We start from the raw sequence: 25,127 nt of genomic DNA, 5'->3' as shown, positions 1-25,127 counted from the left end.
CTTGGCCTGAAATCCAAATATAAAGTATTGTGACTGTGGGAATTCCCTGGCGGTCCAGTGGTTAGGACTCCAAGCTTCCACTGCAGGCGGCCCGGGTTCAGTCCCTGGTCGGGGAACTAAAGATCTTGCATGCTGCCAGGAGACTGCTTAGGGGCAACTGGAAAACTTTACTGTATGTGAGTTACTAAAGCTAACCAAAAATAAACAAATAATTTAAGAATCATTTTTTAGAAGGTCAGAGTGTCAATTTAGTATCTCCAAACAACGCTTTAATTGCTACTCAAAAGCAAGAAACTCACATGATTTCTTATACTAGGTGCCCCAATGGATGACTTTGAAAACATCTCACAGCATGTATATGATTAAATGTCAAATAAGGGTTTCCCACAAGTTCTTTGAGTTCAAAGGTGGCCCATATGTTGGGGAAATTGTTTGTACAGGTAGAAAGGGAGTGAGCAACTTCGGGCAGAACTGGGAAAAGGAAAGGGCTGTTTGGAGTTCGCTTGTCTAAGGGAAGGGATTTGGAGAAGCAGATGAGGTTGGAGAGAAACGATCTGGGCAGATGGTGGAATATGGCCTTTGTCCCACAGAGCAGAGCACCCCTGCATTCAAACAACCTCAAAATCCAGCCCAAACATCAACCTAACAAGCACTTGCAAATATTACAAACACCTACTATGTGCTGGGTAATAACAGAGGGGAACCAATAGATGCAGCCACAGACCACATGAAGCTTCTGTCTAGCAAGGAAGAAACCCAAGATTCGACATAGTGAGGCCTACAGAGTAAAATGAGGATAAAACCACCAGGTTGGGGCTTCCCTGGTGGCGCAGTGGTTGGGAGTCCGCCTACAGATGCAGGGGACACGGGTTCTTGCCCCGGTCCGGGAAGATTCCACATGCCGCGGAGCAGCTGGGCCCATGAGCCATGGCTGCTAAGCCTGTGCGTCCGGAGCCTGTGCTCCGCAACAAGAGAGGCCGCGATAGTGAGAGGCCCGCGCACCGCGATGAAGAGTGGCCCCCGCTTGCCACAACTAGAGAAAGCCCTCGCACAGAAACGAAGACCCAACACAGCAAAAATAAATTAATTAATTAAAAACTCCTACCCCCGACATCTAAAAAAAAAAAAAAAGACGAAGAATGGGTCTAAGCTGAGCCCCAGGATGAGGAAGAGTTAGCCAAGGGGATGGGCGACACAGGCAGAGGAAACTGTAAGCCCTGGTGGAGGGGGCTCCACCCTCCTGAATTTTTTCCTAGTAAAATGTTGACACAAATTAAAAAGTCAGGGGCAGGGAGAATTGGAGAAAGGTGGTCAAAAGGCACAAACTTCCAGGGACTTCCCTGACAGTCTAGTGGTTAAGACTCTGCGCTCCCACTGCAGGGGGTGCAGGTTCAATCCCTGGTGGGGGCACTATGATCCCACATGCTGCGTGGCACAGCCAAAAAAATAAAGAGGTACAAACTTCCGGTTATCATAAATAAATACCAGGGATGTAAGGTACAACATGATGACTATAGCTAACACTGCTGTAGGATATACAGGAAAGCTGTTAAGAGAGTAGATCCTAAGAGTTCTCATCATAAGGAGAAGAAAATTTTTTCCTTTCTTCTTTCTTTCTTTCCTTTTTATTTTATCTGTATGAGAAGATGGGTGTTAGCTGAACCTATTGTGGTAATCATTTCACAACATGTAAATAAATCACGCTGTTCGCCTTAAACTTATCCAGTGATGTATGCCAATTATTTCTCAATAAAACTGGAAAAAGGTTAAACTTAAAAAGTGGATGGAGGGCTTCCCTGGTGGCGCTGTGGTTGAGAGTCCGCCTGCCGATGCAGGGGACGCTGGTTCGTGCCCCGGTCCGGGAAGATCCCACATGCCGCGGAGCGGCTGGGCCCGTGAGCCATGGCCGCTGAGCCTGCGCGTCCGGAGCCTGTGCTCCGCGACGGGAGAGGCCACAACAGTGAGAGGCCCGCGTACCGCAAAAAAAAAAAAAAAAAAAAAACTGGATGGAATATTACGGTTTCTATGGTACGTGTATTGCATATGAATGTACATACACACACATGATGAAATATTATATACATTCTGAGAGTACTGACTTATTCTTGCCACTGTGGTAAGATCTCTGAGACAGAATAAAGAGAAGGTCAAGAGGTGTTTTTTAAAACACACCTGGGGACTTCCTGGCGGTCCAATGGTTAAGACTCCGCACTTCCACTGCAGTGGGGGCGGGTCCCATCCCTGGTCGGGGAACTAAGATCCCGCATGCCCCAAGGTGCGGCCAAAAAATTAAAAAAACAAAAAAACGAAACTTCAAAAAAACACACCTATGTCAGGGCTGTGGATAGTCCCGCGCGAGTTCAGTGTACAGTGTGCTGACAGTGTCTCATCTCAAGCTCACCAGTCAAGTCTTTGTGTCTTCCCACCCTCACGCCACGGGCACCTGCTCACCCAGAAGCCCAGGTGTCGGGGGGAGTCCACGCACCTCGGAGCAGCCCTCAACCACTGGGAGTGGATAACTGCACCCTCCTCTTTTTTTTTTTTTTTTTTTTGCGGTACGCGGTCCTCTCACTGTTATGGCCTCTCCCGTTGCGGAGCACAGGCTCCGGACGCGCAGGCTCAGCGGCCATGGCTCACGGATCCAGCCGCTCCGCGGCATGTGGGATCTTCCCGGACCGGGGCACGAACCCGTGTCCCCTGCATCGGCAGGCGGACTCTCAACCACTGCGCCACCAGGGAAGCCCCACCCTCCTCTTTTAGGCAGGCAATTCGGGAGACGTTCCGTCTGCTCTCCAGGAGGCCTTGGCAGAATCACGGTCCTGTTGCCCAGAGTGAGAATCTGTCCCTCTTGGGCCGCTTCCCAGATCACCTGCACTCCAGCCCTGGTTTCATGTTTTACTTCTAGAGGAACCCAAATTAAGACACTTGGTACCAGAACTGTCCTAAACAGCAGATCCTCAGGATGTGAGTCAATACCTGGATTTCTCATTTCCTGTGCGTCAAACAGCAGGAAGAACCCTACAGCTGGTGCTAAGTGGGTGGCGACGGCCCATGGTATGCAAACACACACGATAAGGCCCTCACCTGTGCAGGACTGGGAGGGGGCACAGGCAGAGGGGGGGAGTGGGCATCTGCATTAGCTCTACCCGTGGAATGGGGCTGAGGGGTGGGTGCTGGTAATTATAAGGATTGTGAGGTTGGCTGGTTTTTACTAACAGATTGGAAGCTTTGAAGAAAGAGACCGGTTGACAGGCTCAAATCAGCCATCCACTCAGGGCATTCTGTGAATGCCAGAGGCTTCCATGGCAATGTTTAAAGAGACCTACATCTCCTGCCAGAAAGATAAGGCCAGGACTTAATTGCGGAGGGGGAGGGGGGACACTGGGAGGGGATCTTGAGGGGGCAGAACACAAGGCAGATAGAGGGGAGTGTATGGACATGGTGCGTTCTCCCATGTGTGAGCTGTCATCTTGGTAAAGGTGCCCAACCCAGTCCCTGTGCTGTTGGAACCCAGTTCCTTGGAACTTGGACATGATATTGACTCACAGGAAATGAGGTGGAGGTGCCTGGACTGCCATGGAATCCTGAGGAAGGTATGAGATGGTTCCAAGAAGTGAGAAAGTAAAAACGGTGACCAGACACCCCAACATCTGACTATACTCCCCAGAACTGGCCAGAGAACACACCCTTCAGTAAGGAACACAGCAGTGAGGAGGGTCCTGGTGTCCTCCGGAAGTCCCCTGAGGGCTGTGCTCTGTGAGCAGGGGGTGACAGAAGATGCTCCCTCGTGTCTTCGAGGGTGATGAGATCCTGGCATAACCAAAGAGGTACCCCTTAACCGCCAGATGCAGATGGACATAATCACCACCACAAACAGCTAGGCCAGAGTGGCAGCTGGGGCGTGTTGACAGAGGTGACTTCAGGCAAGAGGGCGAGATGGTTGGCCAACCAGTGAGGGCGCTGCTTGATGTATCTCGCAAGAAAAAAATCAATCACTTGTGAGCAAAAGGCTGAGGTCAGCCCCTGCAGTGGAAAATCATGACTCCTTCATCTGGTTCCCAGCTCTGAGGTGGTTCTACAACAAACAGCTGATGGAAGGAAGGATTGGATGGATCCCCTTGAGGAGGGCCCTGTGATGCCACCCTAAGTACACACAATAAATATTCCTTCCCCAGCGGGACTTAGGACACCTGTGTCCTAAGGAAAGTGCACCCCCAGACCTCATGAGGACTGTTGGATGCAGTCTGGGCTGGTATGTATATACCAGGGCTCCTGAATGCCACCACCCCCACCTTGTTGCCACAGGAAAGGGCCCACGTCCTTCTCACTAGTCAGAGGACCTACCCTATGGCGATGTCCCTGGTTCTGAGTGCAAACTGGGATGGTTCTACTTAACAGCCCCCAGAAGCCTCCCCATGAGTAACAGCCGCTGTGGAGGGAAGGGCCAAACAGATGTCCTGGAACTGCCCACTGCCCACCTCCACCCAAGGTAATTCTGAACAAGCCCACAGTTCTCCTGGAATTGCAGACACTGATGCCTCTACCACAAAGACTCAGTGGACATCCTCATCACATCCCCATTCAGATCACCGGGGAGCCCCTGCCAAAAACAGATCGTGCTGGATGGTGGTGGACCACTTGTTTAACCAAGTGGTAGCCCCAGTGGCAGCTGTGGGACAGTCAACACAGCCTCTGGCATTTGGTCTGTGGCTAATCTTTTCAAAACTATCAATAAAAAGGGTCAAAAGCAGTTGGTTTTTAAGTGGGCAGGACAGCAGGACACATTCTTTGTCTTGCTCCAGGGACCTGGTAACTGCCCCGCTCTCTCCCATGAGACACCTCGACTGTCAGGACACTCCCTGAGCTGTCACACTGGTCTGATATACAAACAACAGCATGTTATTTGGACCTGGGGAGCAGTGACAAGTCTCTGAAACGGAAGCTTAGTAAAGCAGCAGAGGGGATGATACAGACAGATGCAGAAGCAGCATCACCTAAGAGACAGCCTCTAACTGGTGACTGTCAGGGCCAAGGTAAACAGGGAAAATCCACTTCATGGCTCCAAAGTGACCCCTTTCAATGTTGAAGGACCTGAGAGGACCCAGCCTAAAAGAGCCAGCTTCCTTAATCTCTGAGCTGTGGCACCACTGATGGAAGTAGGGCCATCGAGAAATGTGGCGGGGGGGAGAAAAGAGGGAAAGCTGCCTTCAGAGTTTATTCCCCCCAAATACATATAATGGAAAATTTTCCCTGTGTGCAAATTCCACCCCCTTTCTTTTGGCTGTGCTGGGTCTTCGCTGCTGCACGCGGGCTTTCTCCAGTTGCGGCGAGTGGGGGCTACTCTCCATTGCAGTGTGCAGGCTTCTCATTGCGGTGGCTTCTCTTGTTGCGCAGTGCAGGCTCTAGGCACACGGGTTTCAGTATTTGTGGCACACGGGCTCAGTAACTGTGGCTCGCAGGCTCAGTAGTTGTGGCTCACGGGCTCTAGAGCACAGTCTCAGTAATTGTGGTGCACGGGCTTAGTTGCTCCATGGCATGTGGGATCTTCCCCAACCAGGGATGGAACCCATGTCCTCTGCATTGGCAGGCGGATTCTTAACTACTGGACACCTACTTCCCCAACCCCTTTTTAATTAATTCGCATTGGAACCAAATACTGAAGAGTCACAGTTTTATTTCACATGTGCTCGGGTGTGGTAGCATCAATATTTACAGTGCATGAGGTCACAGAACTTACAGAATAAAAAGCAATTCCAAGCAAGTCAAAGCCCACACCTTTCCAAGCCGTGCCCCCACCCCCAACCAATGTATTATACATAATGCATATAACACTGGAGAAAAAAGACCACAGTACAAATGAAATAACCCCAGACCAAATACATATCAGGTAACTAATACTGTCCGATACAACATGTTTAAAGTTAATGATGCTGTTGAGATTATTTCAGTGGTGAATAAGCCTTTCTTTAAAAAAAATTCAATGTAATATTGGTATTTACATCACCAGGTAATGTGAACATGCCTCAAGTTGCCTAATCCTCAGAACTAAAATTAATTATATTTGCATTATTTGTGCACATTCCTCAACCTGAATAAAGAAATAAAAGGAGCTCAGTGCTATCACAGGTTATGTGTCATGCCGATTACGTGAAGATGCTAATGTCTTCAAGTCTCTCATAATAACTCAGGTAAGCACCTAGTCCATGGATCTCCATCCCCAGCACCCTACATACCTTCTCAACTCACCCCAGAGGCCCAAGAGCCTGGAGAATTCCTGACATGAGTTGCTCAGCTCCAGGGTGACAGAGACCCAACCATCCCAGGCTGCTAGCACCCTAGTGCTAAGGGAAAAGGGATTAAGAGAAGGGGAGAAGACAGGGGTGGAGGGGTGTTTACACACATGGGCTTCCCAGATCCCTCAGTTCACAGAGCAAAGAGAAAGAGAAGGAATATTGCAGATGACTATAAAACACACATTGATAATGCCAGAGCTAGAGTCTTTCAAACATCAAATGTCATGGAAGCACCATTACATCAGACAGGCTGTAGAAGAAAAACCACCCCACGGAATGAATGGTGATAATCAATATGGACCTGGAGGAATTTGTGAATGATCTGCCATGGCTTACAGATTTATTAATTTTATTTACTTATTCCTGTCTTGTTCCAAGAAGATTTTTGTTCAGCATTCCAAAAGACTGTGGATAAAGAGTGCAAATTTCAATGGAAGAGGAAGGGGAAATGGCAGAATGGAGGAGAAATGAGCACAGTTGAGGATCAGTTCCCTATCCTCCAGGACTCACAGACATTTACAGATTTAATTCTGCTCCGTCATCTCAGAGAAAAGGTAAGTACACAGTTTTAAAAAAATAAATTTAAAAATATAAAATAATTCTTAAAAGTGAAAAACAGACCTAACTGTCCACAGAGGAAGGAATCATTTCAAGTGAATTTGAAATAGTATTTTGACTCTATTTAGACTAAGGATAAAAATACATCTTGAACTGCATTAAAACAAATAAACCTGCATCCAGTAGATTTCATCCTATTAATAATATTTCATTACTATTCTGAATCTATAAAATACATAATAGGATAAATAAGCAATTACATCGGGTTGTTAGGAACCAAACATTTCAGTATAAAATAGAAACAAACATAAAATCAAAGAAAGTTAAGTAAAAGCCCTGCAATCAGGAAATCTCTGTACCGTCCACTCAATTTTGCTATGAACCTAAAACTGCTCTAAAAACTAATGTAACTTAAAATTTTTTCTCTTTCTAAAAAAATATTTATTTCCCAGCAATAGCCACAGAAACAGCTAAGAAATGACACTAGCCAGTAGCACTTAGCTCCTCTAGCACTTAAATTATGGTCTCTAAATATTTCCCACAAAAAGGAACCAGGGCTCCTTAAGAAATCACTTAATCCAAGTCTGGGGCAGAATATATACAAAATAAGCCTAAAACAATGAACAACTATTAGGGCCACACAAAATGACACAGAAGCCAATTTGAAGGAGCTCCAACTGGCTGAAAATGGGATATTTTGAGCATTAAAAGATTTATCATTTCGTTAGACTGAAACACGTCAGATATGCAAAAATAGCCAAATTCATAATACTCCCTCTCACCTAAAAGAAAAGCTTATTGGTCATCCCTGAAGTCTGCTGGGGTATCAACTAATTATTCTGAAAACTAATGAATAAAGAGGAAGAATCCAGCATCCGTCTTGCCTTTGGTACAGACTTTTTCAGAATAACCAAACAATTGATGAAGAGAATTCTTTGTAGAAGAACCACAGCTAGTAAATGCCGAAGAAATGAGATTAAAAATCATCGTTTTGGGGGCTGAAGGCAGAATTACACTTCTTTTTCTTTTTTTTTTTTTGGCCGCACCATGCGGCTTGTGGGATCTTAGCTCCCTGACCAGGGATTGAACCCAGGCCCTCGGCAGCAAGAGTGCAGAGTCTTAACCACTAGACCACCAGTGAATTCCCAGGATTATACTCCTAAGCTCCACAAAAACTCCTTCAAAATTCAGAACTGAGGTAAAAGAAGTTTCCATTGTCTCTTGAATAGATAAAAGCCAACTAAATACTCCCAGAAAGTCTATTTAGTACTCTGGCCTACTAAATTCTGTATTAAATGTATCAAACTTAAAAAAAAATCACCATTTTACAATCCCTACTGGACTAATGACTTTAGGCAACAATCATCAATGACTGCTGAAACATTAGATGAAAAGATGATGTGGAACCTTCTAGTGGAGGAGCCAAGCTGACAACACCTGGTCAATCTCAGCATCACTGAAAGCAATGAAGTCTTCCTACCAAAAAAGGAGAAAAGTTGAACGTGAATCTGTCTAGCTTCTAGCTCTAACTTTAATAGATGTCCACCTCTACCAGTTTACAGAAAATATGAAGGATAGTACATGTCAAACACCACCACAAATCCAAAATGTAGGAAATACCAAGATATAATATCCAGATAACTTGAACAAATAAATGGCACAAAATAAGAAGAGAGGGTATCTTATAGACTTAGAGAGACTTAAGAAATATATCACATACAATATATGGACCTTGTTTTTAGATCCTGATTCAAACAAAAGAACTGTAAAGTGACACAATTCCTCAAGAAATCAAAGAAAAAAACTAAAGCTAGCAGAAGGGAGGAAATAATGAAAATTAGAGCAGGGATTAAGTGAAATAGAGAATAGAAAACAAAATCAATGAAAGTACGAGTTCTTTTTTTTTTTTTTTTTTGCGGTAATGCGGGCCTCTCCCTGTTGTGGCCTCTCTGCGGAGCACAGGCTCCAGACGCGCAGGCTCAGCGGCCATGGCTCACGGGCCCAGCCGCTCCGCGGCATGTGGGATCTTCCTGGGGGGCACGAACCCGTGTCCCCTGCATCGGTAGGCGGACTCTCAACCACTGCGCCACCATGGAATCCCAAGAGTTCATTTTTTGAAAAGATCAACAAAACTGATAAATCTTTAGCTAGATTAACTAAGAAGAAAAGACAGAAGCCTCAAAATCAGAAATGAAAGAGAAATACTACAACTGATGGCACACACACACACAAAAAGGATTATGAGACTACTATGAACAATTGTATACCTATAAATTGTGAAACCTAAAGAAACTGATAAATGTCTAGAAACATACAACCTACCAAGACCGAATCATGAAAAAATAGAAAATTGCACAAACCAATAACTAGTAAGAAGATAGAATCAGTAATTGAAAATCTCAAAGAAAAACAAAGGATCAGATGGCTTCAGCTAGAGAATTCTAGCAAACATTTAAAGAAGAATTAACACCAATCCTCCTGAAACTCTTCCAAAAAATTAAAGAGGGAACACTTGTAAGCTCATCCTATGAGAACAACATAACCCTAACACCAAGACCAGACAGGACATAACAAAAAAAAGAAAACTGCAAGCCAATATCAATATTCCTGATTAATACTGATGCAGAAATCCTCAACAAATATCAGCAAACTAAATTCAACAACTTTTTTTTTTTTTTTTTTTGGCCACGCTACATGGCTTGTGGGATCTTAGTTCCCTGACAAGGGATGGAACCCACGCCCTTGGCAGTAAAAGCACCGAGTCCTAACCACTAGAGCACCAGGGAATTCCCTCAAGAACTCTTTAAGAGGATTATACATCATGACCAAGTGAGATTCAGAATGCAAGAATGATTCAACATATGAAAATCAATCAATGGAACGCACATTAACAGAATGAAGGACAAAACCATGATCATTTCAATTGAGGCAGAAATTTATTTGGTAAGATTCCACAACTTTTTACGATAAAACACTTAACAAACTATGAATTGAAGAAAATTACCTCAACACAATGAAGGCCGTATACGAAAACCAATAGTTAACATCATACTCGATGTGAAAGATTGCAAGCTTTTCTTCCATGATCAGGAACAAGGCAAGGATGCTCGCTCTCACCACTTTTATTCAACATACTGTTGGGAGTCCTAGCCAGAGCAACAAGCAAGAAAAAGAAACAAAAGACGTTCAATTTGAAAGGAAGAAGTAAAATTATCTCTATTCACAGACATGATCTTATATGTAGAACACCCTAAAGATTTCACACATACACACACACGCAAAATTGTTAGAACTAATAAATGAATTCAACAAAGTTGCAGGATACAAAATCAACATACAAAAATCAGTTGCATTTCTATACACTGACAATGAACAATCCAAAAAGGGAATTAAGCAATTCCAATTATAATAGCATCAAAGAGAATAAAATACTTGGGAATAAACCTAACCGAGGAGGTGAAAGACTCATACACTGAAAACTACAAAACACTGCTGAGATTTTAAAAGACACAGATAAATGGAAAGACATCCCATGTTAATGGATCGAAATACTTAGTATTGTTAAGATGTCCATATTACCCAATATGATCTATAGAGTCAGTGTAATCTCTATCAGAAACCCAACAGCATTCTTTGCAGAAATAGAAAAATTCATCCTAAAATTCATACAGAATTTCAAGGAACCCCCAATAGCTAAAACAATTTTGGAAAAGAAGAACAAAGTTGGGAGACTCACACTTCCTGATTTCAAAACTACTGTAATAAAAAACAATGAGTTCCTGATATAAAGACAGACAAATACACCAATAGAATAGAATAGAGGGGCCTGAAAATAAACTGTCACACAAATGTTCACATGGTCATCAGTAAGGGTGCCAAGACCACTCAATGGGGAAAGGACAGTCTCTTAAACAAAAAGTGTTGGGAAAACTGGATATCCACATGCAGAAGAATGAAGTTGGATCCTTAATTTACACCATATACAAAAATAACTCAAAATGGATCAAAGACCGAAACATAAAACCCAAAATTTAAAACTCCTCGAAGAAAACATAGGGGGAAAGCTTTATGATATTGGGCTTGGTTGGCAGTGACTGCTTGGTTATGACACCAAAAGCACTGGTAACAAAAGCAAAAATAGACAAATGGAACATCAAACTTAACTTTTTCGCATCAAGGGATACAATCAATACAGTGAAAAGTCAATCTATGGAATGGGAGATAATAATTACAAATCATATATCTGATAAGCGGTTAATATCCAGAATAATAAAGACCTACAACTCAACAACAAAAAAATCAAATATGATTTTAAAATGGGCAAAAGACCTGAATAGACATTCTTCCAAAGATGGTATACAAATAGCCAACAAGCCTATGAAAAGATGCTCAACATTACCAATCATCAGAGAAATGCAAATCAACACCACAATAAGTTATCATCTCACACCACTATCAAAAACAAACAAACAGGGACTTCCCTGGTGGCGCAGTGGTTAAGAATCTGCCTGCCAACGCAGGGGACATGGGTTCAAGCCCCAGTCTGGGAAGATCCCACATGCCGCGGAGCAACTAAGCCCATGCGCCACAAGTACTAAGCCTGTGCTATAGAGCCTGGGAACCACAACTACTGAGCCCGTGTGCCACAACTACTGAAGCCTGAGCGCCTAGAGCCCATGCTCCGCAACAAGAGAAGCCCCACTCGCCTCAACTAGAGAAAGCCCGCGCACAGCAACAAAGACCCAATGCAGCCAAAAATAAATTTAAAAAAAAGAAAAAGAATCTGCCTGTCAATACAGGGGACACAGGTTCGATCCCCAGTCCAGGAAGATCCCACATGCCACGGAGCAACTAAGCCTGTGCACCAGAACTACTGAGCCTGTGCTCTACAGCCCGCGAGCCACAACTACTGAGCTGCGTGCCTAGAGCCCATGCTCGCAACAAGAGAAGCCACTGCAATGAGAAGCCCGTGCACCGCAACGAAGAGTAGCCACCGCTCGCCACAACGAGAGAAAGCCCGCGCAGAGCAGCGACCCAGTGTAGCCATAAATAAATAAATAAATAAATAAATAAATTTATTAAAACAAACAAAAAAATGGAAGATAAGATTTGGTGAGGATATAGAGAAACTGGAACACTTGTGTACTGCTGATGGGATTATAAAGTGGTCCAACTGCTATGGAAAACAGTATAGAGTTTCCTCAAAAAATGAAAAATAGAACTACTATATGATCCAGCAATCCCACTTCTGGGTATATATCCAAAAGAATAGAAAGCAGGGTCTCAAAGAGATATTTGCACACCCATGTTCACAGCAGCACTATTCACAACAGGCAAGAGGTGAAAGCAACCCAAATGTCCACTGATGAATGAACAAACTGTGGTATATACATGCAATGGAATATTATTCATCCTTAAAAAGGAAGTCTTGTCACATGCTACAGTGGGGATGAACACTGAGGACATTATGCTAAGTGAAATAATCCAGCCACAAAAGACAAATGATATATAATTCCACTTATATGAAGTACCCAGAGTAGTCAGATTCATAGAAACAGAATGTAAAGTAGTGGTTACCAGAGGCTGGGGGTGGGTAGGGGAGTTGTTGTTTAATGGGTATAGAGTTTTACATTTGCAAGATGAAAAAGCTCTGGAGATCTGTTGCACATCAGTGTGAATACACTTAACGCCATTGAACTGTACACTTAAAAATCACTAAGATGATAAATTCCACACTATGTGTTTTTCTATCACACACACACAAAAGACAATTGAGATAATCGGAAAAACTGAAAACTAACTCTTTACACAGTTAACTGCATTTGAATCCTAAAATTACTTGTAATAGATACAGCCACCTAATCCTCAGACAGTGGAAAAAATACTTTTATTAAGAGGTAGAAAACCTAACTTCTAACCCCAAGTCTCCTAACTAGGTATAAGATGATATTAAAGAATTACTGTGAATTTCATCAGCTATAACAGCATTATGGATATGCTTTTTTAAAAAGGATTCATACTGAAGCATTTGGGGGTGAAATTATATTTTCTAAGATTTGCCTTAATATACTCCTGACAAAAAAGAAAGAGTGAAGGGCTGGGGTAGATGAGAAGGAACAGTAGAATAGTCACAAATGTTGAAGCTGGGTGATGGGGATTCTGTTGCTGCTCTCCCTAGTTTGTGAATACTTCCAAGTTTTCACAATAAAAAGCTTTTAAAAAGAACAAACAAGGGGAAAAAAGGATGCTCGGACGGATGGATGTTTGGAATGAATGGCAGTAGGATTAATGTATTGAGGTTTTATAACAATAGTATCCCAGGGCTTCCCTGGTGGTGCAGTGGTTGAGAATCTGCCTGCCAATGCAGGGGACACGGGTTTGAGCCCTGGTCTGGGAAGATCCCACATGCCGCGGAGCAACTAGGCCCGAGAGCCACAACTACTGAGCCTGCGCTCCGCAACAAGAGAGGCCGCGATAGTGAGAGGCCAGTGCACCGCGATGAAGAGTGGCCCCCGCTTGCCGCAACTAGAGAAAGCCCTCACACAGAAACGAAGACCCAACACAGCCAAAAATAAATAAATAAAAATTTAAAAAAAATGTATATATAGTATCCCAGTACACAGGCTATAGTTAATTTTTTTTTTTTTTTTTTTTGTGCTACGCGGGCCTCTCACTGTTGTGGCCTCTCCCGTTGCAGAGCACAGGCTCCGGACGCGCAGGCTCAGCGGCCATGGCTCACGGGCCCAGCCACTCCGCGGCATGTGGGATCTTCCCAGACCGGGGCACGAACCCGTGTCCCCTGCATCGGCAGGCGGACTCTCAACCACTGCGCCACCAGGGAAGCCCTATAGTTAATTTTTAGAAAGCTTTATGTTTCATTTTAACTTGCATTTAACAGATTTTTAAAAAGAAACTAGAATGAAATTGAAAGCATTTTCAAGCTTCAAGTAAATGTTTCTCACCACCTCCCCCGGCAATAAATAAACAAATCAAAGAAGGTAAATGAGTGAAGAACAGGGAACAGAGGTACCAAGGGGGCCGTGGAGAGCAGCCCACCAGGACCATATCTGGACACAATTGGAGAAATTTGTGCTGGGAAAACTTCCACCACGTCATGGGACACAAACCAAGTGTGAGAAGGTGCTGCTGACTATTCCTTGGTCACAGAAGATGGACCTGTCTTGTTTCTGTTAAGAGAGGAATCAGTCAAGCAAGGACTTCAGAGCAGGGATGACAGACAGGTGCTCAAGACTGAAAAATGCTGGCACTCAGGGAAAGAGAAGAGACAAGAAGGTACAAGATGAAAAGCAGGACTGATGGAAGTGAATTCCATCCAGCTCAGGGCACTGATGAGAAAGATCCCAAATCAAGAAACCAGTGAAATAATACTTGGTAGAGCAGGAGACACACAAGGTGGAAGACAAATGGCAGAACTAGTGTAGACTGGGGGTGATCCCAACTGGGGTCAGGGCACGAGAATGTGAGAGGGTCTGGAAGAGTTCCTGAGATGGCGAGGTTGAGTGATGCCACCAAGAACGCAGTCAGGAAACTTGAGCTGAGCTGGGCGCTGCCCTTGGCAAAGCACTTCCCCCTCCTATAACCCCACCACCCGCAAAATGTGTTAAAAGAAAGCCTCTCCAGGGTTCTTTCCTTGGTTCTGGATAAGTTTTTCTCCAAACTTATTCCTGGCTGTAAGGATGATTAAACACGAGGGGGTAAATAATAAGGAAACCACTGAAATCTCAACTCAGATACATTTTAAACTCGACTGGAAGACCCGCTGTCAATACTTTGGTTGCCTGGAAACAAGAAAGGTGGTCTCCAGGAGCCCCCAGGGTTCCGCTAACCAAGAGGACAAGGGGGAAAATGGAGAGACTTGCCCTGGCCAGGCTGAGTGTGCACAGGGAGACAATAACACAGGCAAGAGACAGAGGAAAGCAACCCCAGCAGTTGCTGCTGTGACAAATCACTGGGCCCCAGCAGCAGGCGGCATGGGACCCACTCCTGTTTCCCAGGACTGGCTGCTCCATAAATTCTCTGTGCCCCTGTGACCAACACAGCCCCTTTGCAGGCCCCATGGGATGTTTAAAAATTAGCAACATCAACTGCTTCCTTGTGACTGAGCTACAAGCAACTTCTGCGCCATGTCTTAATACCCTCCCTGCAAAACAATCTTGAGGTAGATACGATAATTATCCCCATTTCAGGGTGAGGGAAACCGAGGCTCAGTGAGGTCATTTGCCCGATGCTGCCTGACAAGAAAGCAGGAGGGTGAGCCCCTCCAGTCAGAGTTCCCTGTCGCAGAAAGATTCTCAGTGAGGCCTTGTCTATCAGGCCTTATTGCTACCCCAGGGTCAAAGGGTATCCTACCTCTGGCACAGAGGCCGGCCAGCGAGGCTGGGGCTGCTCCAGACACGGTAACCCCTGCCTCTTTTTCTGAGGGTCCAGCTTAGGGATGGCCGTCTGGTTCTGTGGCCAGAGCGCTAGGACAGCTCTGATGGAGTCAGGCTGGTGGGGGGGAAGGGGGCAGTGAGCCACCAGCAGGAAGGACAGCCCAGCATCCCAGAGCCAGGGGTCCCACGAAGGGAAGGCCTTGGGGCCCGCAGGAGCTCAGTGCCCTGCCACTCCCCATGCAAGCCTCAACCTCCCTACCGGTGGAGAGTGAACCTCCGTTTCTGACCCAAACCTGGGGTGGGGGGTGTGCACTCCAGTTTCCTGACTGTCCCTCCAGTGTAACAGCCATCCTACACTGAAACTGGCCGACCCCCCTTCCAGGTCCTGCTCACGTAGTTACCATGAACTGAAATCGGCCTCAAGCAGACCACTTCGAAAGGGCATCAGGTTATAGGCCCTTGCTTGTTCTCGTTACAATGTTACTTGTGTTTGAACCCTATCCTCACCTGTAAGGGTACAGCTACTTACCATCAGGCAGTGGGAAGAACACTGGTCTTGGGAGGCAGAAAACCGGGCTTCCAGCCAGAATCTCCCATAACCCTTGTGCTGCTGCCAGTGCTCTACCTCCCTTTGCCTCGGTTCCCTCATCTCTCAGTTGGGGAAAGTCGCCTGTCCCTAATCACCTCATCCAGGTGTTGTATAAAAGGAGCCAAGTTTGGCAAACACCCTCTGAATTCCTAGGCAGCAGCACTCTGACCTTCATTCACGGACCAGTGTTCCCATCCTTCTGCCCCACCCCCAACCCCAAAGGCCCAGGAGCACAGCCAATGAGACAGCATCACTCAAGGCCCGGAACAGGATGAGCCTATATTCCAGCCGACTTGGCTGATGCTCTCAGTAAAGGTGACTCTGATAGAACCAAGGGGGAAAAGAAAAGCTTCTTCTCCAGCAGCCAGAGGGGCCTCCATCTCGCCAGTTCTCCCAGATTACCTAGCCACACTGCCCCTTCCCCAGAAAGCTCTGGATCAATGATTTTGAAAACTGCTTAAGTCCTAAAGAGGCTTTTAAAATACGAAGAGTCCCCTCCCTACTCCACTTTCCACAGGCATCCCCTTCAAGCAACCCCCTGATTCAGTTCATCCCCATGAGTTCTGCAGAGGAGGAGGGCTTACTCCACATCATCTGGAAAATAGATGCCTGTTCCTACACATGTGACTTTAGTGGCCTCACAAATGCACAGAAAGAAGCAGATGGCCACCTACAGAGTTAACAGGCAGCCCCACCACTGATCACGGTGCAAGCCAGTCTTGTGACAAGCGTGTGCTGGCAGGAGAGACTGGAGGGGATAAAGCAGGCAGCCTGGTCTGCAGAGGGTCGGGGATGGAGGGCAAGGGCAATGAGGAGGCGCACGGGGCAGGGGTGGGTTCAGGGAACCCGCTGCAGGACGAGCTCTGTAATCTCCGCCCTGCTGCCCAGTCGCATGGGTATCCCATAGTAGGCCGTGCCTGGGCTCACATAAACAAATGTAGTCTGGGCCACTTGGTACAGACCAGCAAAGAAGGGGTTCAGGAGATAGGCTGCCACATTCAAGGGAAAGATCTGCCCAGCGTGAGTGTGCCCAGAAAGGATCAAGTTGATATCTGGCCGAGCCTGGAGAGCTCTCTTGGCAGCCAGGGGCTGATGAGCTAGCAAGATGGTGGTGTGGTCCGGGCTGCAGCCCCCCAGAGCCTTCTTGAGATCCATGCCGTGGCCAGAGTAGTGCAGGATGTCTGCTTCGATGTCGTCCACCCCGGCCAAGCAGATCCAGTCATCATCCTCACCCCTGCCAGGCTGGGCCTGGGTGGCAGAAATCTTCACGTTCTGATTGTGAAGGGGCGTGACGTTCAGGGATTCCAGCAGCGCAAACCAGTTGCTGACATCTGATGTGTAGTACTCGTGATTCCCCGTGACGAAGTAGGTGCCGAGGCGTGAACGAAGCTGGCCCAGAGGAGCGACGGCTGTCCGGAGGACAGAGGCTTCGGCATCACACAGGTCACCCACAATCACTGTGACGTCCGGTTCCAGCGTGTTCACCATCTTCACGAACATCTCCATCTTGGTCCTGCCCACCGTGGGGCCCAAGTGGATGTCGGAGAGCAGCGCGATCTTGAGGTTGTCCATGGAGGCGGGCAGCCAATGGATGGGCACCTCCACGGTTTTCACAGCCGGGGGCTGGGCAGCGTTCAGCAGCCCTACCACACTGAGCACGGCGGACACCAGCACCGCCAGCGCTGGCCTGAGTGCCAGCTTCCTTGTCTTGTCAAGGCTGCCCACCACCCTGCCGGCGCGCAAGGCCAGGAGCTGGTAGGCCTGCTCCATGCCACTGAGGGTACAGAGGAAGCAGACCATGATGATGTATGCCCCAAGGCAGGAGTAGGCCGTCAGGGAAAAGAGATAGGGCTCCTCGGCCACTAGAAAGATCATGGTGAAGAAACTGGAATGGGCCAGGGCCAGGAAGGCCACAACGGCCAACTTCCAAAGCTGGAAACAGGCCGACTCTGCAGCAGGGGAGTGGCTGAGGTTGCTGACGGTGCTTCGCCAGATGTAGAGGGAACCGAGGAGCATGAGCGAGTTGGCAAACAGGGCGAGCTGCAGGCGGAACAGCCACCGCCAGGCCCTGAGCTCGAGGCTCTCCGCCAGGTAGGAGCGGGAGATGACCATGGACACGAAGACAGTGCCGGCTGCCAGGGCGGCCTTTGCGCCCAGGGACAGCTGCCTGAAGATCGCCATCACCTCTGTTCCTAAGAGGGTCCCCTGCCAGTTCTGTGCAGGCGGGCTCTGGAAGGTGAGCTCCTTAGATAGGACAGTGGCCAAGGACGGGTTTCCAGGTCAGCTCCGCCTGCAACCAGGAACCGGCATCAGCTTTGTGGGATATGAGAGCTTCCTTGTCCCCAGTCAAAACCTGAAGGCCACTTACACCTGCCCAACCCATCCTGAATCCAAGCCACTCAAATACCAGTCAGTTGCTACATTTTATTATTGAAATACAAACACGCTGGATTATAACAGGATGGGCAGTTTCATTTTCTTACCGTTTTCTGTATGTTTCAGGTATTTCCATAATGCGTGTGAACTTTTATAATAACAAAAACATTATTCTAAACCAGCGGTTCTCAAAGTGTGGTCCAGGGAGACCCTTTCGGGGGGTCCATTAAGTCAAAACTATTTTCAAAAACAGTACTAAGGGGCTTCCCTGGTGGCGCAGTGGTTGGGAGTCTGCCTGCCGATGCAGGGGACGCGGGTTCGAGCCCCGGTCTGGGAGGATCCCACATGCCGCGGAGCGGCTGGGCCCGTGAGCCATGGCTGCTGAGCCTGAGCGTCCGGAGCCTGTGCTCCGCAGCGGGAGAGGCCACGGCAGTGAGAGGCCCGGGTACCGCAAAAAAAACCAAAACAAAACAGGACTAAGCCATAACCATTCTCTCATGAGTGTACAGTGAAGTTTTCCAGAGGCTACATGACATGTGATATAGCGAGAATGAATGCAGAAGTAGCTATAAGAATCCAACTATCATCTATTAAGACAGACATGAAAGAGATTTGCAAAAATGTACAATGTCGCTCTTCGCCCTACAATTTGGGAAGAAATTATTATTTTTCAAGAAATATATAAAGTTTATTAACATATAACGATTTTACGATTTCTTAAGTAAGTTAATAAATACTTTTAAATGTTCGGTTTTAACTTCTAGGACAGTTAATGTTTGAGAACCGCTGTTGTAAATAAATGTAAGAAGGAAATCATGGAAAGCTAGTTCGCTGGTATCTTTTCCAGCTCTAGGCCCAGGAGGGACACCTAGACACCTAACATAAGGATTCCTGGGGTGAAGACGGCCTCCTGGCAGTCACAGGGCAGCCCCTGTGAATGATGCTGCACAAGGATAATGAGCGACCACGACATGGCAGGCTGCCCTGTCCCCCAGCTCCTCCTCCATAAATCCTTATCCCTCCCGTCTCACAACCCTCCTAGACATCGGTTAAGATCTGCCATCTCCCCATCTTTCTCTGCCACTGAATCCTTGAACTGTTCTCTTGTGGCTCTCATGGCTGGCTAGTTCCCACTCCAGGGCTCCCAGACAAAAAACTGGGGCAGGGGAAGCACAGACCCAGGTAGACAAAGGTTAGCAAATAGTCATTTGAGGTGACCTTTTCCCAAGAAGAATCCAAAATGAAAATATTTTCAGCAGTTGTTTTCCAAATAAGATTCTCAACCTCGGTTTAAGATAGATAAATTAAAATTAAAAAAAAATATATATATATATATTTTTTTCCCCTGCCCTACGTACTTTACTGAAAGCCTTTTATCAAAGGTGTAATTTGCAAGTCAAAGTTCACCATTTTCCACTTATAAAACAAGTCCCAGACTCAGCCCACCCGAACTCTGGAGAAACCAAAGTTGGTTCCCTGAACGTGCAGAGAGACAGGCGCCCGTTTAAATCCCCCGGTCCCTCTCCCCTCAGATCCACCCCACCTTTCCAAGGCCGTGATGCTGACCTTCCCAGGAGCGATTCGGAGTTCCCTCGGCCCCTGCCTTAGCTCTGCCGGGTGGACTGAGGCTGTAGTTCTCCCGCAATCGTGCACGCCCTGCACCGCCCAGCACCTCGTCCCGCCAGACCTCCCTCCAGCAACGCTGGCGGCTACCTGCAGCCTGCCTCTTGCCCACCGCCAAACCCTAAAGGTTTGGAAAATCCAAGCCTTAAAAAGTAGGCGGCGGGAAGGGCCGAGAAGGGCACGAGATGTCCGAAAAGAGACCACCTCGAAGGTAATTAATCCAATGTTCCCATTGCGGGGGCCTCTCTTGACCCCATTTTTCTCCTTCCGGAGCGCTCCGCAGAGCGCTGGCAAGGAAGGGCGCGCCAAGCAGACAGAGCCCAAGGCGCCCTCCAAGAACGCGCGCTACTTGGAATTCCCCTGCCGGAAACCCGCAAAGCTGGAAAGCACCTCATCTCAGCCCCTCATTGCACCAATAAGGAAGTAGGTCCCAGCGAAAAGAGGCGGCAGGGGCGGAACACACGAGCGACAGAGCTACCGGTAAGGAAGCTCGCCCCGCCCGGCCGGCCCTCTGCCGGCTCAGCCCACTGCCTGAGCTCCCCCCGTTGCCTTGCGGGCCCGGGCGCGCCTTGGGGTCCCAGGACCTCCGCCCTTTGGGACCCCAGGTGGCCGCAGCACCAGCCCGGTCCCCCGCCAGCCTGTCCCCTATCCATCATTCCTGCGCGGGGGTCCTGTGGACTTACGTGCAAGCCACGCGCAGAGCCCAGCAGCAGCGGCACCAGCAGCAGGGAGAGGATGCGAACGACTCCCGGCATATCCACCCTCCGGCCTCCTGGCTCCACTGTCAGCGCCCGGGCAGCCGCCGGGTGTCACTTGACTGAGGACCCGCGGCCTGGCACCGCCCCGCGCCGGCTCCGCCCCGCGCCCCGCCCAGCGGCCGCCGAGCCAGGAACCCAGGGAGGCGGGAGCCTGGGGCCAAGCGCTGCCGCGTGACAGCAGGATGGTGTTATTTGGCACTGACTGGCAGGGCTCCGCCGGAGGGAGGGGCCTTTTGCAAAGGCCCTCAGGAGGCCTGGCTGTCAACAGCTTGATAACGCGCCTGGGGTTGGACTTTAACAGGGGTCTCCTTGCTCCCTGGCTCCCTTGACAGGACAGAAGAGGGAAGTTGAGGCCAGATAAACCTAAGTGGACTAGATGGACTCTCAGCCCTGCCCACGGGGCTGTCCGGAAGACTAAACCAGGGGCCTGCAAAGTGTGGTTCCCTAGACCAATCCTGTATCTGGTACGTGTTAGAAATGGAAATAGCAGGTCCTGGCCCAAGAAATTCTAGGGGTGGGATCCAGAAACCTGTATTTTTACAAACCCTCCAGGTAGTTCCGATGCACGCTAAAGTTTGAGAACCACTGTTCCAGGTTATTGATACATTTAGAAGTGTGTTTCAACTGTGGCGATATCTTTCCGAATGCCAACCCTCAAAGCACCAGGGGCTGCGGAATTTTTATTTCATCGTTGGGTTTTGAGAGACAAGAGTAGCAACACCTCCCATCTTTCAGTTTTGCCCTTGAGTCCCTCAACATCCCTGCGATACCGCAGATCTATCAACTGGGCATAAAATACAAGTTTTATCCAAGTTTTCCACTCGTGAAAACGAAGTCTCTACTGTTTGAGTTAACGTGTCCAGGACCGCTGGTTAACCACTAGATATGAGTCTGAAGTTGTCTTTCCTACCTAGTTCCCCGAACTCTCTGAAAATCCCCCCTTTCTCAGAGGAAGGAGCCTTTAGGGAAATCGATTTCAAATATATGTATTTTTCCAGCTTTATTGAGTTATAATTAACATTCCACAAAATTCACTCATTTTAAATATTTTTGACTTTTATATTGTTAACTTAGTTTTGAAAAATAAAAATGTAGGGTTAGGGGGTTCCCTGGTGGTCCAGTGGTTAGGACTCGGCGCTTTCACTGCGGTGGCCTGGGTTTGATCCCTGGTGGGGGAACTAAGGTCCCACAAGTCTCAGGGCGCAGCCAAAAACAAAACAAAAAAACAAATTACGGTTAAATTATGCGGTCTATTGACAGACTCCTAGACTAAACTTTAATTAGGCTCCTCTGACTAGAGACTCTTTTAAGCTCTTCTAGACCTGGACCTCGGCCTTCTGTGCCTGTCCTGTCCTTGCCTGCCCTGCATTGTGCAGTCTTAGCAAAGAATCCTGCTAAGTCAGTTTAGGAACAATCCCCCAATTCTTGTTATCTGATCAAGGTCCTCATCCCCACCCCACCTCCCTTTGACATCTAAGTCCTTGACCTCCCCTTAGCAAGAATCCCTTGAGATCTCCTCTTACAATTTTTCACCAACAAGCCCTTCTCTCTGCTGGCTGTAAATCCCCAGCTATCTTTGCTGTACTTAGAATTGAGACCCATCCCTCCCCACCTATGGCAGTAGAGTTGACCCTTATTACAAAAAAGTCTTGAAGGAAATCTTCCTTACCATTTTATCAAGTGTCAGAATAATTCTTTTCTTTAACACTATTTTTTACAACTTGTGCATCTTTTTAAAACTTAGTCTGGTTTTTAACACTGTGAGCGATGATTATAAAAGTCAAGAATAGTGGTTACTTGTGGGGGTGAGGGCTTGAGATTGGGAGGGGCCCCATGGAAGGGCAACAAAGTTTTGTTTCTTGAACTAGAGGGTGGTTACAAGGGTATTCGCCATTTAGTCCTTTTTTTGTTTTGTGTTGCTTTCTGGGTTTTTTTTGGCCTTGCCGTGCAGCCTGCGGGATCTTAGTTCCCCGACCAGGGATCAAACCGGAGGCCCCTGCACTGGTAGCACGGAGTCTTAACCACTGGACAGCCAGGGAAGTCCCTCATTGCCTGACTTTAGAGCCCGAATTATTTTTTATTTTTATTTTTTAATTGAACTATAGTTGATTTATAATGTTGTGTTAGTTTCCGGTGTACAGCAAAATATATTCTTTTTCATACTCTTTTCCACTATAGTTTATTAGAGCCTGAGTTACTTTTGCAAGGCCATGCTTCTGTGCCTACTTTACTTATAGTTCCTGTCCAAGTGTGCATATAGAGTGTGTGCTGGTGTGTAAACCTCCTGCTCCAGGCTGTGGGGAATATGAAGTGATCTTGAGAAGGCTATCACCCCATAGGGAATCATTTTCAGTAGAAAGATGTCCACATACACAACTATATATGGGGCATGCTCTGATATAGACCAGTGCTACTCTAAGTGTGGTCCGAGGACCAGTGACATAAGGTAAGTACAGAAATTCAGAGTAGGTATTTGGAAACTTACAGCAATTTGAGAAAGCTTGTCTGTTGCATCTAATAATAAAAAAATTAGATGTGAATATTATGTCTATTTTTATTTCTTTTTTCTAGTAATTTATTGTTATAGATTTGTACAACCAGATCAGTCCTTGAAGGATGGGAAAGAGCACTGATAATCACAGAAGCAAAAGTGATCCTTCACCAAAGGTAGCTTGAGAAGCACAGAGGCCTCATCAGTAGCCTAAGAACAATGAAGGGAAGAGACATATGCGACCCAATAACAGGTAAAAACTTTGTTTTTCTATCCTAACAGGGCTTTGCACAAGTTAGGATAAATTGGGAGATTGGGATTGACATATGCACACTACTATATATAAAATAGATAACTAATAAGGACCTACTGTATAGCACAGGGAGCTCTACTCAATACTGTTATTACCTATATGGGAATAGAATCTAAAAAAAGAGTGGATATATGTGTATGTATAACTGATTCACTTTGCTGTACAGCAGAAACTAACAGAACATTGTACATCAACTATACTCGAACAAAAATTAAAAATAAATAAATAAAGTTTTAGAACAAGAATCAATCTCCCTTTGAATGACCTGTTTTCCATTGTGGTCCTACAGAGCTTTCCTCAGGTTCCAGTGTCAGTTCTTTTCTTTTCTTTCTTTTTTTTATTTTTCTGGCCTGCACCGCTTGGCATGTGGGATCTTAGTTCCCTGACCACGGAACGAACCTGAGCCTTCTGCCCTGGAAGCTCAGAGTCTTAACCACTGGACCGCCAGGTAAGTCCCCCAGTGTCAGTTATGATCTGTATTTCAGTGTAAAAATTTAGCTAACTTTACATTTCTAATATTTTTAAAGTTCTATTAAAATGATTGTAATTTGCAATAGGTTTTAGGAATACTAAATGATAGATGTTAAAAGCAAGGAAAAAACAAGGCCTCCACTAAAAAGAAATGACAAGTAAATGCAGTGCATGATCCCAGATTGGATCGTGAACCAGGAAAAAAAGTTGCTACAAGAGACATTATTGGGACAATTAACAAAAGTTGAATATAGACTATGGATTAGAAAATAATATTGTATCAAGATTAAATTTTCTAATTTTGATAACAATACAGTGGTTATGTTCTTAGGAAATACACTCTGGGACTTCCCTGGTGGTGCAATGGTTAAGAATCTGCCTGCCAATGCAGGGGACACGAGTTCGATCCCTGGTCCAGGAAGATCCCACATGTCGCGGAGCAACTAAGCCCGTGCACCACAACTACAGAAGCCTGCGTGCCTAGAACCTGTGCTCCGCAACAAGAGAAGCCACTGCAATGAGAAGCCTGTGCACCACAACGAAGAGTAGCCCCTGCTCACTGCAATTAGAGAAAGACCACGTGCAGCAACTAAGGCCCAACACAGCCAAAAATAAAAATAAATAAATAAATAAAATTGTTAAAAAAAATCACACACACACAAAAAGGTGATACACTCTGAAACATTTAGGGGTAAAGGGGTATAATGTCTGCAACTTCCTCCCCAATGATCATATGTATATGTTTATATATATAATTATACATTATACATAATATACATATTATTACATGTACGTGATTATGGAGCAAATAAGGGCAAATAAGGCAAAATGTTAACAATTGATGAATTAGGTAAAGGACATATAGCAATTCTTATATGAAAATAAAAAGTTATTTAAAAATAAATAATAAAGCCTACTGCCAACAGATGTGGACAATTCTGATGTGCAGCAATTCCTCATGCTTCTCACGAGTCTTTGAGTTTTCTGTTACAATAAGTCCCAAGACCTGTATCCTGGGGTTAAATTGTGCAACCAACTGATGGATATGGTTATGAAACAATAAAAATATAAAATTGTGAAATCATTGGCAACAGTTTCCCCACAATCCCAATAAAAGTTAGCAGCTGTGTCCCAGGACTGGCCCATCGCTCTTGATAGTCATGAGCACTAGGATGCCCTTGTCACCATGTCCTCGAACTCCCTTTCAGGAGTCTGAGATCTAAAAACAAATGCCCCAAGTGAGGCTGGCCTTAGTGGGGGGG

At 46.4% G+C, this 25,127-nt stretch overlaps 2 protein-coding genes and 1 long non-coding RNA gene across 5 annotated transcripts in view; 1 reads left to right on the top strand and 2 right to left on the bottom strand.

Moving 5' to 3' along the window:
• The window catches only part of GLB1 (galactosidase beta 1), a 90,123-nt gene extending 69,451 nt beyond the window's left edge, over positions 1-20,672 (bottom strand). The window contains exon 1 of the mRNA XM_060162454.1: positions 20,516-20,672. Coding sequence (XP_060018437.1) covers positions 20,516-20,587 — 72 coding nt within the window. The 5' untranslated portion in view covers positions 20,588-20,672. The remainder of the gene's footprint in view (positions 1-20,515) is intronic.
• TMPPE (transmembrane protein with metallophosphoesterase domain) lies at positions 16,671-18,014 on the bottom strand. Its single transcript, XM_060164085.1, has one exon. The coding sequence runs from the start codon at positions 18,012-18,014 to the stop codon at positions 16,671-16,673; it is 1,344 nt and encodes a 447-aa protein (XP_060020068.1).
• Positions 20,132-24,913, top strand: LOC132527181 (uncharacterized). 3 transcript variants are annotated; one of them, XR_009542903.1, is made up of 4 exons: positions 20,132-20,312; positions 23,162-23,334; positions 23,773-23,842; positions 24,197-24,913. It is a non-coding gene; the product is annotated as an uncharacterized LOC132527181 (long non-coding RNA). The 3 variants fall into 3 exon arrangements; XR_009542901.1 differs by lacking the exon at positions 23,162-23,334 and adding an exon at positions 20,923-21,054; XR_009542902.1 differs by lacking the exon at positions 23,162-23,334.
• Positions 24,914-25,127: the final 214 nt, after the last annotated feature.

This window comes from Lagenorhynchus albirostris, chromosome 10 (assembly GCF_949774975.1).
Source record: "Lagenorhynchus albirostris chromosome 10, mLagAlb1.1, whole genome shotgun sequence".
NCBI lineage: Eukaryota > Metazoa > Chordata > Mammalia > Artiodactyla > Delphinidae > Lagenorhynchus > Lagenorhynchus albirostris.
This window is presented reverse-complemented; position numbering and strand designations above follow the sequence as displayed.